The sequence below is a fragment of the Plectropomus leopardus genome, chromosome 17 (assembly GCF_008729295.1).
Source record: "Plectropomus leopardus isolate mb chromosome 17, YSFRI_Pleo_2.0, whole genome shotgun sequence".
Lineage (NCBI taxonomy): Eukaryota > Metazoa > Chordata > Actinopteri > Perciformes > Serranidae > Plectropomus > Plectropomus leopardus.
In genome coordinates, this window is record NC_056479.1 from 11,432,744 (window position 1) to 11,450,521 (window position 17,778).

At 41.3% G+C, this 17,778-nt stretch overlaps 1 protein-coding gene across 4 annotated transcripts in view; it reads right to left on the minus strand.

The window, feature by feature from the left end:
• znf385c (zinc finger protein 385C) overlaps positions 1-17,778 on the minus strand; it is a 189,461-nt gene that overhangs the window by 46,554 nt on the left and 125,129 nt on the right. Inside the window, exon 1 of one of the 4 annotated variants that reach the window (XM_042505285.1) lies at positions 15,707-15,768. The exons of the other annotated variants lie outside the window; for them this stretch is intronic. Within the exon in view, the coding sequence (XP_042361219.1) occupies positions 15,707-15,716 (10 nt within the window). The 5' untranslated portion in view covers positions 15,717-15,768. Of the gene's footprint in view, positions 1-15,706; positions 15,769-17,778 lie in introns of those variants that run through there. 4 annotated transcript variants of the gene reach the window in all.

Here is a 17,778-nt window from a genome sequence, read left to right on the forward strand (position 1 = left end):
TTGCTCCTCATTTGTCTGTCTCGAACTTTAGCGGTTGTTGGTCTGGTGCAAGTGATGTCTTGCTTGACGGCGGTCTTTTTCTATGTTAGCCAAGCTGAGTCAAATCCAATCCTTACTCTGTTTGGTCATCCAAAGGCGTGCTAAATTGCCCAGGATACACATATAACCACATCTGCTTATCAAAATAAGGTGTTAACACAGTGGTAATACATATATGTAAATAAGATTAATTGGATCATATTGACAGAAAGTATAAAATATGTTACCTGCACCCCTTATTAGTTAAGAAATCCCACTAAACTGGAAGAAAAATTACTTGATCCTTTGATGTTGGATTGCTGGAAAGAGTTGACAATCAAATTACAATTAAGAACAGTTCTGACCACAGACTGACTCAAAATCAAGCGATTTTACTACGTGAAATTGGAAAATTGCCAAAAGTCCCACATTTGTTTTCCCTTCAAGCAGCTACATTTCTAAAAACTTGCAGTGTAAACATTGGTAAATTCAGCAATGTTCCCAGCAAACACCAGCAAACTTCAGAGCTCAGTAACTCATTGTGTTTTTCTAAAAAAAAAAAAAAAAATCAGGACATTACTATTTTTGTATATTACCTATTAATTACTCAAGCATGTGTCAGTAATATATTAAGATGGAAAAAGAATATGAATGCGCTGAGTTGCATGACAATTTTAGTGGTGCTTTTCAGTTTGTCTAGAGCCTTGTTTAGGGCTAAGGTTGAGCCATCTTAAGAGATCAGAGACTGGCAATATCTAGTCCTGTACTGTTATATTATGAATAGAAAAATACATTATTCATACCCATTTAGGGTGAAAACAACGACCTCCAAATGCTTTTCATTACTTTCCTTAATTAGGATGCTCTCTGTTACTTTCAATATGGCACAATGCCGAGGATTTATATTGAACACAAATCTTCATTAGCATCACTGTATCCTCAAGGCTTAGTGATAACTGAGAGAATATGAATTCTTTTCACTGCAACTTGTAAGCATTTAAGTGTTTGATATGTATTGTCAAATAATCAAAACCATTTTAGTATAAAGCCCCTGAAAACTTGGCATCAAATCTTCAATTCTCCATAACTTAAATGTCTGTAACCAAAATTAGCAGCATCAAAGTATGAAAAAACATTTTTGGGATACTATTTATAGTTGAGTTTAATCCTTTAAGAAGTTTAAGAAGTCAGATAATCTGCTTTATTAGGAATGTGTGGGTGTGGTTTGATTAACCCACCAACTGTCATCAAATTCCGAGTCAAATGTTGATAAATCCTGACTGGTGCACAGGCATTCATGACATCATCGACTTAATCTAACTAATTCCCGCCCACTTCAAACCAGTGAGAGTAGCACAGAGTAAGACACGAATACAGATATCTCTCATGTAAGATAACAAAGACAGTTCTAACTTTGCAAAAAATACTACACTTATTCATGGAAGATCCCATCAATCATAGCTGGAAGCTCACTGAAGAAATGTGTGCAATATCTAAATCGCAGGAGCAGCAAATTTTTGATAAAGGTAAAACATGTCACAACAAACTATTATAAGTGAAGCATTGTGGTGCTACAGAGATGCCCCGGCCTTCAAATCACATTCCAGACGAGAACATACTTGCTTGTTACAGACCCCAGAAAAAAATCCTGTCACCTTCATTTTGATATGTTTTTCACAGAAAATAAAACACAAAATTCCACTCACACTAAAACGGCAGTTGTCATATCTGTCAAAAATGACCACAATATGATCTTGTTTTGCATATCATGCCACCTTAGTTTTCAGGGACTTTAAAATAAGCCAAAATCCTACTGCAGCAAATGGTATTGCTTTTAAGTTGTCTTAATATAAAAATACTCTAAAAATTATTGTTAATTGGGATTTTTAATATCTTGGTGAGCGTGGAGGGAGAAATCTGTTTTTTTCTCCTTATAGTGTCCATTAAAATATCATCAATTACTCACTGACTAGTTTGTGGGACCTTTTTTTTGTTTTGAAAACTTTACTCATATGAATTGGTAAGGCCACTTTTATTAAGGCATTATATCATTCGTTGAACATCTAATGTGTTTGTAATGATTAGTTAGCGACTTGTCTCAGCCATTTTACAATTTATTTTTTTAGGTTGCTTTTTAATGATCAGAGCAATCAAATTTTCATGGAATCATCACTGTCTCTGTTTATATAGTGAAAAATGTTTGTAGTAAAATATGTTGCCAATTTAGATCTTAGCCAAAGTTTGAGGACACAATATGCTGCATTTTTTTTTCACTTCCACTGTGGCAAGCACTTTTTTCTCTCCTTTAGCTGTCAATCTTTGCGCTAAATAAAGAAACAATATTTGGAACATTGAGGCCTAATTTTATGTATAAAATTGCTGTCATTCAGTGTTTGATATATTTACACAAAAAACATTACATGCATGGTAATTTCACAGTTTTGGAATTACACAGTACACCTTAACATGGAGCTCTATTTTTTTGGGGGGGGTCAAAGTGTACTGTGCACATGCACACGCATGTCTAAATGCGCTACACCTACGTGTAAAAAATATTCTGAATTATCAATAAATTTCAATTGATACAGAGAATATTTAGCCTATGACAAAAAAGCAATGTTTTTTGACTGATGGTTATTGATTAGGATTAAATGATTTTTTTTACTATCAGTCAAAATGAGTAAGGTTCTACGGCCACTGGCGTTGCTTTTGTGTAGCAGTTGCGACTGACTTTCAAATGTGAAGCCCTATCCAGTCATATGCTAACCTTATTAATGGTGTCTTGCTGTTGTGTGTTTTCCATGTCGGCCGATGTAGTAATTGGTTTAATGATTTTACCCACCACCGCCTAGAATTTACCCACATTTGCCAAGTGGCGGCCGCTATTTCAGAACCTGTAATGTATAAAAAAATGTGTTACAGATATAATATAGCACAGAGCGGTCTGGGACAAGATCTTACTTAACAGTTACATCAGTCCTAACATCTTGGGGATCAATCCCATATTTATAAAGGCAGCATCCAAGAGGAGTGCTCTCTGTAAATTTGATGACATAACTCTGGTGTAACTAGAGCTTTGCTGACCTTTGGCTAACTCACTGTAACCCTGTCTGACTGACTGGTCAGGACTCAGCTAACCCACTCCAGTCTGTCTGCGTGTGTCTGCTGAGACAAAGAGGATTTACCGTTTATCTGGCCTTAACAACAGCAGGAGAGCATGCTCTCCACAACAACACTCCAGAGAAGGGATTAATCAAGACATCATGAACGTCAAACAGGGAACAATTACCTCTAATAAAATCAATTTCGTTGATTGACTGAGAGATAGAGAGAGAGCTGACACAGTTCAATCTGATTGGATTTGATTACATGTGAGTGTTTTGCATGGGGTAATGCAAAAGAAAAACCCTCAACAAGTGATTTAAACTGGCTTGAGTAGAAAAATATGACCCTGATGTGAGATAATTATTGTGAAATGAACTGGATTTGTTTTCGAAAGTCCTAAAAACAACATAAATCAGTAAAATTATTCACACAAAAACTTGATGCATTTGCACAAGACACAAATTCCACTATTTAATTAGCCCCAGAAGGTAACTCCCACCCTTAATGACACAAGCCAAAACAAAGCAGCACATATGAAATGAGTTTGAGCATTAAAAAGGCACAAAGGCAGCTGATGAGCTGACAAAAAGGTTTGATTGTAACACAGAACAAACGTTGGATTTGATTGCAGTAATGAGCAAATGGTTTTAACAGGTGGAAGTGTAGCCGGGGAAGTGTACAATCCTCAATCCCTCCTCATTAGTAAGCAAATGATTTCAATCACCTCTCTTTGGTAAGCTGCTTGATAAATCCCTTCAAAGTGGTGTGTGGCTTCAACCACAGCAAGCAGCTTTAATAGATGCAGAGCTGCTAATGCATCATTCTCATTGACTCCGCACTCGCTATTCTGCTAAGATCAGCCTGAACACAATCGTTGGCCTCAAGCAAACAAACCCAAGTCAATGAGGTTGGGGCTCCTTGGGGAGCACTGAGGAGTATTTTTCTAGCGCTGGCTCCAATAGCTTTACAAATTTTATTCATATGTCCCTGGAGAGATTTGACTGCAGAGTGCTTGTGCTTGAGGGGAGGGCAGGAGCGCCAAACGGGGCAGACAATGTTGGAAAATGCAGATCTAAGAAGACAAGCTGGGACTTCCACTGAGGTTAAAAGAGAGCAGGGGCGGCTCCTTTGGTCTCAAACAACTACAGGGAGAGAGATGTTCGCCCAGACCTGAGAAAAGGACTGTAACACTATTTACTACCCCTGCTGAACCACTCTGCGCTCCTGTAACACAATGTCCGAGACACAGCAGCATGTGACCACTGGGACTGTTATCAGAGACAGAGAGGACAGTGAGCAAAAGAGACACACAGGGAATGAGTATATGGAAGACACAGGGCAGACTTCTGTGTTGAGTCTCATTCTGAACACTTAAACTAGATATACCACCACGCAGTTGTGTGCCTTCGTGCGTGAAAGCAAAGATGCTTCACACACACATCTTGACCCCAGCAGGACAGGAGATCTATACAATCAGATCATTTCAAATGGCCAAAAACATCTTTTATGAGGTCACTGTGACCTTGACCTTTGACTACAAGGTTCTAATCAATTTCTTCAACCCATGTGAACGTTTGTGCCAAAGTTGAGGAAACTTCCTCAAGGATCAATCTTCAGATATTGCATTCATGAAAATGAGAGGGATACAAGGTGACAAAGACCTTTGACCTTTGGCCACAAAAATCTTATCAGCCCATTGTTGAGTCTAAGTGATTATTTGTGTCAAATTTGAAAAAATTCTCTTGGGGCGTTTTTGAGACATCACGTTCAGAAGAATGTGTCTGATGGATGTACATACAGACAGATGGACAACCCGAAAACATAATGCCTCCGGCCTCAGTTATCTCCAGCCCGGAGGCATAAAAACACTTTCAATAACACTTGCTGTGTTTAAATTGACTTTAATATTCCACTGATAATTAAAATAAAAATTCCAAATGAAAACAGAGACTGACCCTATCAGAAGGAATTTTCAAAAATCCAAGATGGCCAGAAATAACCATTCGCCAAAATGCTGAACTCGAGTATCAAAACGGCAGTTCATGCACCAATGGGTATGGCACAGTAGCTACAGCCATTATTTATACAGTTTTGACAAAGAATCGTTCAATGAATTAAAAAAAAAATTGACCACTCTGCTAGTGCTACATTCTGTTCGGAGCGCTATTTGATTTTGGAAAAGTAGCCTTATGTCACTTATTAGTCACAGTCTGAATTGCTGTCTGAATAACAATCGTCTGGCATTACTGATAGCAAAAGATCAGGGCCCATCCATAAATTATAACGACAAGGAAAAACTATTAATTATTCATCAATCTACCAAATACATTCACAATTAATCTTTAGACCATAAAATATTGACCAAAAAAAGTGAAAAATGCTCATCCAAATTTCCCAGAACCAAAACCGACACCATTGCATCTCTTATCCAGCCAACAGTCCAAAACCAAAAGACTCCTTCTTTACTGTCATATATGAAAAGGAGAAGCAGCAAATTTTCATATTTAAGAAGATGGAATCATTTCAATCAGATTGAAGAAATATTGTCTATGTAACCATAGCTTTTGACATATGACATCAAAGACCAATCGATGTCATTGTAGTGTTAAAGCGAGACAGAAGTGGAACATTTGGCAACGGCTTAGTTTGAGTCAAAACACACAAAACGTATCTCTCCATCATGCCTGGCAACAAAATCCGCACAATCCACAGCCTCCTCTTGAACAAACACACGCAAGCACACACACACATGAGTTACACGCTGCAATGATTAGCTTGTCTCACTTAATCACTTCCTATTAGAGACACCTGCAAGGTTGAAGCAGTCTTGTGTGATTATGTGCAATCACAGAAATGTCACATTTGAATGATAAACAGCGAGGAAAGATGGCTCAAAGCGTGTCGCAGAATCATCAGCCATTCTCAAAAACTATTCATTTAAGTCTCACAAATACTGTATATATATATATATATATATATATATATATATATATATATATATATATATATTCAAAGAGGACTCACAAATATAATCTCTCACACGTAATTTTGCATATGCTGTGCAGGCATTTAAATACACACAAGCAGGGCTGGTGGGGGTGGTGAGCCTATCTGCTGTGGATAAAAGACATCCCTTATCAGCTTCCTCATAGAGGAGCTGGGAATGAAGGCATTTACTCAAATGAAAGAGGCAGCTTTTGGAGATAAGCCGAGAAGAGACGGAGCTCAACTAAGCTTTCAGATTGGACTGGGCCTACAGAGGGAGCAGAGGAGAACGGGAAAAAAAAAAACAGAGAGGATGGATGGATGGATGGATGGATGGATGGGCGGGTGGATGATAGATGGGCAGATTGTTGATGAGGTGATGTGAGGATGGTGCAGACTCTTATTTCGCTGTGCTTTGAGGCAGATGCGTGCCTACGGAGGAGGAGTGCATGGCTTTTGTCTGCTATGGAAGTGCTTATATAAAGCGTATTTAGAGAAGATGTGGGTGTGAAAGCTATTGTGTTGACCCCGGTATTTTGTCTGTGCCGGCGTGCACGTGTGCGTCTATACCTTCTGTCTATCCCTGTGCTCGTAGCTGGCCCTGTCTACACAGCGAGCTGGCACATCTTCTCCACTGCGCTGGGCTGTGAGCCGCGCTAGAATAACCCACTTCAAAGAGACCCATTGTCACACACTAATGTGGCAAACGGCAGCTAGCGCCACAGAAATCAGCACACACCGAGACTGGATATTCCCTCTGAGATGGGGGAGGAAGGGTGGCGTGGGAGGGGATGAAGAGCAGGGAGAGAGGGAGAGCGAGAGAGGCTTGTTCACAAACACACTGCTGTGCCAACATTAATCATGTAGACTCTCATAAAATCATTAGAGCTGATCATTCCCAGTCAGGCTCTCTCTCCACAGCGGCTCAGTACTGACGAAAAGAAGCGAGAATGCCAGTTTCTGTAGGAGATGTAAGCCAACACACGAACACACTCAGGAACAACACACACACACACCTTTGTAGTGCAAAACATCAACACGCAGAAGTGAGAAAGCTGAACCAAACAGCAGGTGACTTGAGATGTATTTATGTACAAAGCTTGTACATATTCTACGTGTTTCATATATAATTATGTTTGCGCGCCCAAAAACACCCACTGTATTTATGTACTCGCAACTACATTTTATCAACTCATTTATGTATATTCATATTCTGTTTGTGTGTACTCACTGCAGTCCCATTACACAACAAATTTAAACCACTGATTGCATTTAAATGTGTGTCTGAGTGGGTGTGAGAACAAAAATGGCCACTAGAATTTCTGTATTTGTGTTTGTGGTTTTTCCATTTGATTTATGAGTATCATAAGTTGGCTGAGTTTGTTCCTCCGTGCACAGCTCTGCCAATTTATATGTGTCCCTCTGTGTGTATGCGCATAGGTGTGTGTTTTGTGTACAGAAAATACTTAATGTTTATATTGGAGATTGCATCTTTTGTGTGAGCACAGAAATGCAAACCATATGTTTTGGTGATTGCATTTCATTAATTGATTTATGTACATTTGTTGTTTAGGCACAGCAATTCAGAGCTGAGATCTACCTCTATTGTGTGTGTCTGTTATTGCATTTTTCTAATTATTTATAGATTTAGAAAAACCTACACTTCTACTTGATTTTTAAAACTGCAAAAATGTGAAATCTATTAACATTATTATAGAGTTAGAGCATTCTGGTTTCTCAACTCACTTTTTTAAAAAAAACTGTTTACAGCTGATATAAGCATTTAGCCAGACACCCATTATCATGTAGCTAACAGTTAATTTTAAAGAAATAAAAAGCACATTTTTCACTTTACATTTTATTTTCTGTTGGTTTTGACTTACAGCCAGCTAGCAGCGTTAACATGCAGAAACACTGCCCCAACATTAGCCTTGGCCGCTCTGCACCAGCTGGATCAGGTGGGAGCTAGCTCACAGAGCCACTCATTGGCAACTACAGCTGGTAACGCTGTCATTCCGGTTACAAGTGGGATGACACTGTGTCTGAAACATAGCGGCCACTTCCAGCCTCCTCCCAAGTCACACCCCCCACTAAGTGTCTTCAATTTGAGCTGCAAAACCTCTTTTAGCATTGTTGTCATGTTAGCATCACTAGCTGTGCGGACACTGCCTGGAAACCGGAGGCTGGGCACAATGTTTCCACAGCAATGCTGTTGGGTTGGGATAATGTTACTGAGCTAAATGAGCAGCTCTGATAGCTAGCTCTCACCTGACCCTGCTGATATGCAGAGCAGAGCGGCCAAGGCTAACTAACCAGTGGAAAACTGTGGTTAGGCAATGGGCACTATATGTTTATATGGCAGGCCATCTGTCTGTCTTCCACCCGATCTGAGTAGTATGGAGTGCAGTTAACAGAAAAGTACACTGTAAAAAGTAACATATACTTTTTAACTTAAAAAAAGCTAGTGTCTGGCCTGCCTCTAAATTTTAAGTTGACTGAATCTGATAATACAAGTTGAGGTAATTTTGTGATGAAACAACCTGTCTTCTCAAATCCAGTCAACTTAAAACAAAAAGTTATACTTCTTTTTACAGTGAAGCAAAATGAACCTGTTGACTAATATGCGTTACTTGTCAAAAATATTGTCGGCGGTTATCTGTTGACACCGAGCGATAAAAGAAATAACTTTTAAATAGCAGCACTTTTGTTTACATTTGGTTTTTCTTTTGTGTGTGCACACAGTCTTTGTTTTCCACATAATCCATGTTTGTGCACTTGTGCATCTAATATAAGTATCAGGCATGAATCCCCAGCCACTTTAATTAATCTGCAGAGCGGTGGCTGTTTAAACTCTCATGAGATGGCGTGCAGTACAGGCAGAGGTCAGTATCCCGATGGCTAACAAAGAGCTGGAGCAAAGACAGCCATTAGAGCTGGATCACAGAGTCTTCTGTTTACACTTTCCACCATTTACACACTAGCTGCACTCTATTATGGGCATTGGATCTAGAACTATTGCAGATTGGTGGTCAGAGCACCAGATTCTGATGGCTGGAGTTGACTGTAAAATCGATGGCCTTTGTTACTTTCTCAGCTGCTGATCCCCCTCCTGCTCAGAGAGCCGAGGTGGTTACAGACAGTCTGGTTTGACTTACAAACACACTTGAGACAGTGAGGACTGAGAACCACAGAGGAGAATAAGAGGGAGATATCCTTTTCAAGTTACATTCCCTTTATGTCTCAGTCCTCTCTATTTCTACCTGTCTCAGTTTCTAGCTTTCTCTGTCTCTCTTTGTCTGCTCTCTCTTTTCTTTATGCGCTCCTTCTCCTCCTTCAGTCTGTTGCACTTAACAGCCTTTAACTCTTCTCTCGCTCATTTAAGTCAAGGTCAGAGAATGAAGAGAAGTCGCCCACTTCAGCTGAAAGCTGCTTTACCTGCTAAAGACCGATTAATTCACAAGTGCATAAAACACACACACACACACACACACACACACACACACACACACACACATATGCAGCAGCTGGGCGATGATGCGCTCATGCCTCCCTTCAAGGTCTCCATCTTTAGCCTTAGCACCCTGGGAATGAGAGGCTAAGTGGTGAGGCTTTGGTGCCGAGTGCAGCGCGGGACCGTTTCTCATGTTGTCAGAGCTCCCGCTGGGAGCTCTCAGCATCCAGAAGCCATCACTTCAGCAGGCTGGCCAATCAAACCCACACTGTCATTTCAATGAAATGACTTGAACTGTCACTCACACGCGGGCATTTTCCCTACGGGGGGCCCCGAGGCCAAGAAGGGGCACATATAGTACGAGCTGTGCATACAAACAGCAGACATGTAGTTTCTGTGGTGATACAAATCCCACAGTTACATATTAATAGCTTTCACTACAAAAAGCATACAAGTGTGTTAAAGAAAACAAAGAAAAATCTCTCATGCATACCTACGGGAGGCAGGCAAAACTAGCACAGAATAGGCAATGTTGCAGAAACTTCATTAGCTTGTGACCTCTGCTCTTTGCTGACCTCTGACCTTTTTGAAAGGCGCCTGCAGGCCCATGTAGACAGGTCTAATTATTACCACTTCAACAGTCCACCCACTCACCCTGGTCCTCATGCTCTTCTGAATACAATTTACGCACAAAAACTCACCCTAAACACATTTACATACAAATATGCATTTCAGTTTTGATTTATGAAGTGGTATGTAGATGTTTCACCAGGGATAGTGGAGTATGAAAAAGAGCTGAAGCAGGAGAGAGACACAAAAGTGGACATAAACAACCCCTAGAATTAACCGCCTCACAGTTGTATGCTTCCACAAAATCAGTCTAGTTGCAGTTACAGTTTTATATCAATGTCTGTGAAAAAATGGGTGTTGCACACATATTTTCAATGAGACAGCGCATACAATCCACTCAGTTTCAAGGTGGGCATTCAAGATTAGGGTCACCAATTTAGTATCTGATCAATTATCTCCTCTTCTGTACCCGATTAAAGATGCTGAATAATGGCCAGAAAAGTGCTTTTGCTGAACATTATGATGTCACAGTGAAGCCGACCTTTTACCTTTTGGATATAAAATGTCATCATTTCACCACTGCATCCTATTAGACATTTCTGTAAATTACTGTCAAAATTTGCACATCAATTCTTGAGTTATGGCCAAAAACATGTGAGGTCACAGTGACCTTTCGACCACCAAAATTCTAATCTTTTTATTCTTCAGTCCAAGTGGATGTTTGTGCCAAATTTAAAGAAATTTGCTCAAGGAGTTCCGAAAATATCACATTCACATGAATGAGACAGACGAGGTCACAGTGACTTTGACCTTTGACTTGCGAGCACCACATTGAATCCGGTCATCATTGAGGCCAAGTGGATATTTGTGCCATACTGAAAACTGCTCAAGGTGTTCTTGAGACACCGCGTCCATGAGAATGGGACACATGGATGTAAAACCCAAAAATATAATTCCTTCTGCTATGGCTATCGCCACTACAGAGGCATGATGAGTGAAAAACATGGTTGTAATCTAATTTGAAGATGTACACTGACTGTAAGTAACAAAACATGTACTGGGAATAAGCCCACTCAAGTCTAAAAAAAAAAAAAAAAAAAAAAAACACACAGAGGCCTCCAATATTCATTGATATTTTTGTGTGAAGGGGCTGTGACACTGACGGTGTCAAACAGTCCCTGTTTTATAATCAGCTCAAAGCCTTCGTTCTGTACATAAAAGACAAGTCCACAAACTAAGCATTGCAGTTAACATTGTTGGACTTGTGATTAGAACCAGAAATATTGTTGTTTGTATTCCACATTTGTCAAAACCTGGCGTGTACAGTACCTGCAACTGAGATGAGGAGCAGCTACAGAGATCTGACAATTTCTAATTCCACATCTCCAAATTTTTTTTTATTATAAAACTTGTACAAAATGTATCATATTCTTTTGGGCAGCTCCCTCTAGAGTCACAAAAGAATTTGTGCTACGTTTTTTTCCTCATGTGCAGAGCTCCCTTCCCAAACCTGTAAACAAGCTTTGGTGTGTAGTTCCCCTTTAACATAATGCAACCATACAGAAAGAAATCCAACAGAGGAGTCACATACATACTTTTTTTTTTTTTTTTTACACAATAGCCCCAAAAGACCAGAGTATGTGCTGCCGTAAGACACGCTGCATTATGAGTAGAATGTGTGACTCATGCTCCAACACCAGCACCTCGTCACAAAACAACTCCTGAAAAGCACTGAACATCAGAGGTTGATGATATACAACACTGTGAGAGCTTCCATGAATAGAATCCTCCTTTAAACTCACATCGACTCCTGGACTGATCTCTACAGGGGAAGATAAAATAAGATCAAGAGTAGTGACTACAGCAAGGCAACAAAAAAATAATAAAGTGTTGGAGTGATAACGCATCCCACTGTTCCTGTTTCCTGGAAGCAACCGCTGCCAGGCACATTAAAGTGAAAAAAGAGCCACACACATACATTGACTACTGCATAAAAGCGGGATCGAGCTAGTGGCTTTACACCAGTGGGACAACATATAAAGATGAGAAACAATAAATATGAAATAATATATTATCCAGTTGGTGGTCGACATTTCTCTCACTCTCACAGGAGTCTTTACTGAGATGACGCAGACTAATAGCAGCCGAGGAAATGAGGAATAAAAAAGTCACTTTGACTACATATTTGTCATATGAGGTGAGGTGTTTGTTGAGCTAATAGAGCAGTGGGTTATTTGTCTCTGTTGTGAGTGTGTGTGTGTGAGAGAGAGGAGGTAGAAATGGGTTGAGCAGGAGCTGGAGAGCTGCCACCTTCATCCCTCCAGTCCACGAGGGATGAACAAAGAGACAGGAGGCTCGGGAGATCCATCCATCATAATGTCTCACGGCCTCTTTGCTTTTGCATGCATGCGGGCGAATGCACACGCACGCACGCACGCACGCACGCACACGCACACACACACACACACACACACACACACACACACATACAAACACACACTGAGTCGTCAGTCCATACAGAAGTCCACAACTGCTTTAACCTAAAAGACCAAAGCACATCACACACTTTAGGAGGAGCTTGTTCTCTGAGAGGCTGATGGTGCAGATGTGGAGTTGGTGGGAAATGGACTAAAACCTTCAGTCCAGCAGTGCTGCCTTTTAATTTACCTCCTCTTTTACACCACCTCCACCTGCACAACCACTTCAAACAGACGTCCCATTGCTCCCTGCTGCTTGGGAACCTCTCCAGCCTCCACACATGAAAGCTGGAGCCAAGGGCAAGTGGACACACACATCTCAAGGTGAAGAACTGTCTGCTGGGCTTTACATACTCTATCATAATAGATGCCAACTACTTAGTAAAAAAAACCCTGCTTTTCAGTAAAGATGTCCCAATTGGATCAAAGGGATCAGATCAACGCATTTTATAACTTGACTGGGATTCGTTATTTTGAGCACGATTTGTGGCAGATACTCAGGTTTTATTACAATAATGCTGCTCCAATGAGTAGAAACAGGTTTTCTTTTTCATATTCAACCTAAGCTGTTACACCCCTGTAAGTGGAATTGAAATTTTTGTTGTTTATTTTTTGTAAACTAGATTAATTTTAACGCTGTAATATGCAAAATTGTGACCCCTTTAAAATAAAATAAGATAAAAAAAACCCCAAACTGTTTATTATCCAGGGAAACACAAGTAATGCATCAGGACTTGTTACTCAATATCAAATGATTCGGATCGGGATCAGGGACAAAAAAACTTGATTGGGACATCTCTAATTTTCAATACCATTTTCCCATTTTCCATCAATCTCTTACAGCCCTACTCTTAGGGTGTGGCCTGCCCCCATTCAGGAGTCACAGACTGTAACCCTAACCCCATGTAATTAGCCCTGATCAAGCTGGGGGCCCTGTTTAGCTCAGATTAACCCTGTTTCCCATGCATTCTCACCCCCCCACCTCAGATCCTACAGATAAAAGAAGGAATGGAAGAGGAAGAATGGCACCCACTCCCAGGGAGACAGGCCTGTAATCAGCCCTCCCACAGCTCCACAACCTGTCTTCTGCCTGGGGGGATGGCAGGGGGGTCATGGATGGATGGGTGAAGGTTGAGCCCCCACACAAGCTCTTTTCCTCCTCAAGTCAATAGGAGTAGAGCCCTGTCTCTCAGACGGCAACAGCACGGTGAATTATCATCACCGTCGTCAAATAACAGCTCTTATCTAGTGCTGAGAAGAAGCCGATGCAGCCACAGAGCTCCCCTGTGACCCACCAAGCGGCTCTTTAGACGACATAATGGCCGAGCTGAAATCAGCGCAAGACAAAGGCCTGACTACTTTGGGCTCCACTTGCTGCACTTTTATGAGCCGACTAAAAGGACGGCGGAGACAGAGCGTTGACATGAGAAGGGACCAAGACAGCGGTTTGGTCATACACCTCAACGCCGAAGGCTTTGGTGCCCTCGCGTGCATCCATCCTCACATGGCAATTGGATTAGGAGGTGGCGTTTGGGAGGAGAAGTAAATATCTGGAAAAATGCTAATGTGGCATCCATTTGCATGAGTCATTGGCCCATGCACCGAAGCCATTTTAAGAGATCTCAAAGCGCCCCACAATCTCACTTATGGCGAGAGCTATCACATGCAGAGGCCTGGTGTACCTGTGTGTGTGTGTGTGTGTGTGTGTGTGTGTGTGTTTGTGAGCATACAACCATTACATCCAAGTCAGTAAACAAGCCATCAAGTGTATTCCCTTTAGATCTTTGTAATTATCTCATACTTTTCAGTTTCACTTCTGTTTTCCATTTCTTCATCTCTTAAATGAGATGAAGAGCTCAAAGCTCAGTCCACCCAGAGAAATGCAGACATGTAACAATAGTTGTATTTTGTCGAGAGAAAGAAAGGGTAGATTGCGCAATGGCTATAAATTAGTTTTTCAGGTTAAGAACATGAAGCGGTGCAGGTCCATCAGCCCACACAAAAGAAACGCACACCTTCATTTTCTAATATAATCAGAGAGGAGATGGAGTTCATTATACAAATGATGTGAAGACATTCTTTATTCTGGATTTAGTGGGTTTCCTTTTTTTTTTTTTTTAAATCATTGGACCTTTCCAATATCAAATCCAGCAAAAATATTAAACATGGTCAATTATTATTCCCCACTCTTTAAAAAAATCACTACTTTAGAAAGTCAAAGCATGAGGATCAGTTTTATTAATAAAAATAAATTAACAACTAATAGTCTGAAGCCTCACTGGGGATTGTGAAAATAAATGTTTATTGATTATTTTAAAAGCTTGTCTGACCCCATATGTCATGAAGCAAATTTTGCATAAATAAATATTCCAAGTCAAATCATTTCTGCCTTACAAAAAGCCAATAATTCCAGCACAATCATTCTTAAACGAAAATGGATTTGCTAATTATTTGCGGGTGGAGGTAATCATGAATTTGATGGTGACATGCAGGTCAGATTTCTGTAGGCCTATATTTTCACACATTCGGGATGGTTCTTCTCTATTTTCTGAGGAGACAAATCTAATATCATCATTATTTATGGACCAAATAAATCTGCTTTTTTTTCAATATAATAATAAACTTTCAGCTATGGAGGACTGAGCAGGGCTGAGGTGTCCGTAACTCCGCATCTCTCAGGACGCACATATTTGAATTTATTTTTAACTCCATATAACTTGATCTATATAGTTTAAATTCTGCAGTGACCATTATAGCGGCGTGTAAACGACTACATGAATGAAATCCGACACAATGTGTAATTATAAAGCCACTCTCTGAACGCCCAGTGTGCGCGCGCGCCCGATAACTAGATCAGAATTATTATTTCTAACACGGACAGCGACTTTGAGTCCGCCTGTTCCTCTCAATAACGCGTTTTGAATGTTAGATAGTTTGTGTTTTGGATGACAGAGTGATATACTTACAAATAATTTTATTTCTAACAACAACAACATCCACATGGACCCGAGGGTGTCCGTCATAAATTTATCATAGGGATTACTCCAGTCAGCGCAGCCACATCATCACCGGCAAAGAGTGGAAGGTGTTCAACACTCACCGATCAGCATCGTGCGTTCAGGACCGTATCCGCGTCTCTCCAGCTCGGCGTGTCACCGTGCGTAAAAACGGCAAAATTTTACGCACTTTTATCCCCAGAGGAGAGAGGACAGGCACGATGCACAGGTGCGAACCGGAGGCGTCCGGTAGTTGTTAAAAAAAAAAGCCGCGGAATCTGTCGGATTCTGAACTTGTTCCCCTCCCTTGTCACTGTTAATGACAACTATTTCTTTGCGAAATCCTTGTTTTTCCTCCTCCGTCTTTGGTGACCAATCCCCGAGAAATCTCCGATCCTATTGATGCGCGTTATCCTCAGTTAAATCCTATTGCTCGTGCTACTGCTCCGCTCGGCCTGAAGGAGGCGAGGAATGGGGCTGTTTGAGAGGGGCTGGGTGTAATTGCCTGTTCCTTCTCTCTCTCTCTCTCTCTCTCTCTCTCTCTCTCTCTTTTCTCCGCTCTCTCTCCGAGTCCTCTCTCCTTGTCATCTCTTCCTCTCTGTAGTGCTACCTCTCCTCTCCTCCTCTCAGCGAGCACCTTTTTAACTTGACAGGAATGCACAGATGGGGAAATTAGCTGCTATTTTTTTACAGGCTTCATACCTGTACAACTTGGCACTGCATTAGCCCTCTTGTCAAACTTATTGTCTTGCAGTTCAGCACCATAACCTGATGTTTGAGTGTATGCCCTGCCATGCAGCCAGAAAGAAGAGAGAGGAAAAAGAAAAAAAAAACAGGCGCAGCCAGATGCACTCAAAGGTGGCAGAAGCATGATGGGAGCACTGTAAACATTAAGGGAAAGAAAAGAATATTTTCTGAGACAGCTCTCCATTCGAGCTCTCGTAAGGATGATTTGTGTGCACTTGTCAAGGCAGCTGCACGGCAGTGTGTGAGTGAGAGCGACAGGAGAGTGACTGCAAGTGATGGTTTCTCACAGCCATCTCTCTTGCCAGTCTGCTCCTCCTTTGTGTCTCTTCTTGTCGATGCATAATTTGGTGAAGCTGACACATATTCGGGGATTCAGAATTGGCTCGAGAGCCTGCTCGTATTAAATTTCTGTTTGTTCGAATGGCGTGTGTGTGTGTGTGTGTGTGTGTAAGCACAGATAGCGGGTTGAAGTGCCTTGGTGCAATGCTAAGCTGTCCTGGAGCTACGCCAAAGCACATCTCCCAGGGTGCTATCAGGAACTTAATTACAGCATTAAATTGCTCCCTCTCTGCTTCTCTCAGTTCACTTTCCCCTCTTTTCCCTCTTCTCCCCCTTCCTCCTGTCTCTCTCCTTTCCACAAACTGTGTATCCATCTCATCTTACACTTGCCGCTCTCGGTTTTTCTCTGCCTTTATCTCTTGTTGCGCTTTTTTCTCCCCCCTCTCTTGCTGGTTTGGCAGAAATGTCTGCTGGTACTGCTGGGTTTATGTCATCGTTGAGGGAGAAGGCCTTCAAAATGTGTCTCGATTGTTCCTCAGATCCACTGTGCAACCACAAACAATAAAGCTGCATCTGCTGCCTCTGTTGTGCATTTAAATTTTCTAATTTCATACTTGCATATCACTAATCTAATTCACAATGCTGTTTATCAGTCTGTTTGTTACGGTGTAGTGGGAGTACCGTTCCACAGGGTTACACTGCAAGTGTGGAAGTGGGAGTGTGGCAGCAGTGAGGGGCAGCAGACATCAGACTGCTGATGGAGAGTTCCCTCTAAACATGAAATATTGCCTCTGACAGAGTGTTATGTGGGGTGTGAGCTACCTTTCCCCTCCGATCCAGGTTTCTGCTTTTCTCCGTTCACAGAGGCAGCAATGGACCCAGAAACTCTCCCCTGAGGGCAGAGTGGAGGACACGGGGGCAGCTGGGCTGTCTTGCCTCATGCCAACCGTCAGCCTGCTGGCTGGCACGCCAGAGCCAGGGCTAATTAGAAACACGGGAATGGCTCCAAGCTTTACATCAGTCAGCCTCAGCCATGATAATTTGCTCTATATGTGAAAAGACAGTCACTCCATTGGAGTGAGAATGCATGGTTACTCTAAATGGTCTATATTACAATAAAATAAATGTTTACCTTGAATTACGTTAAACT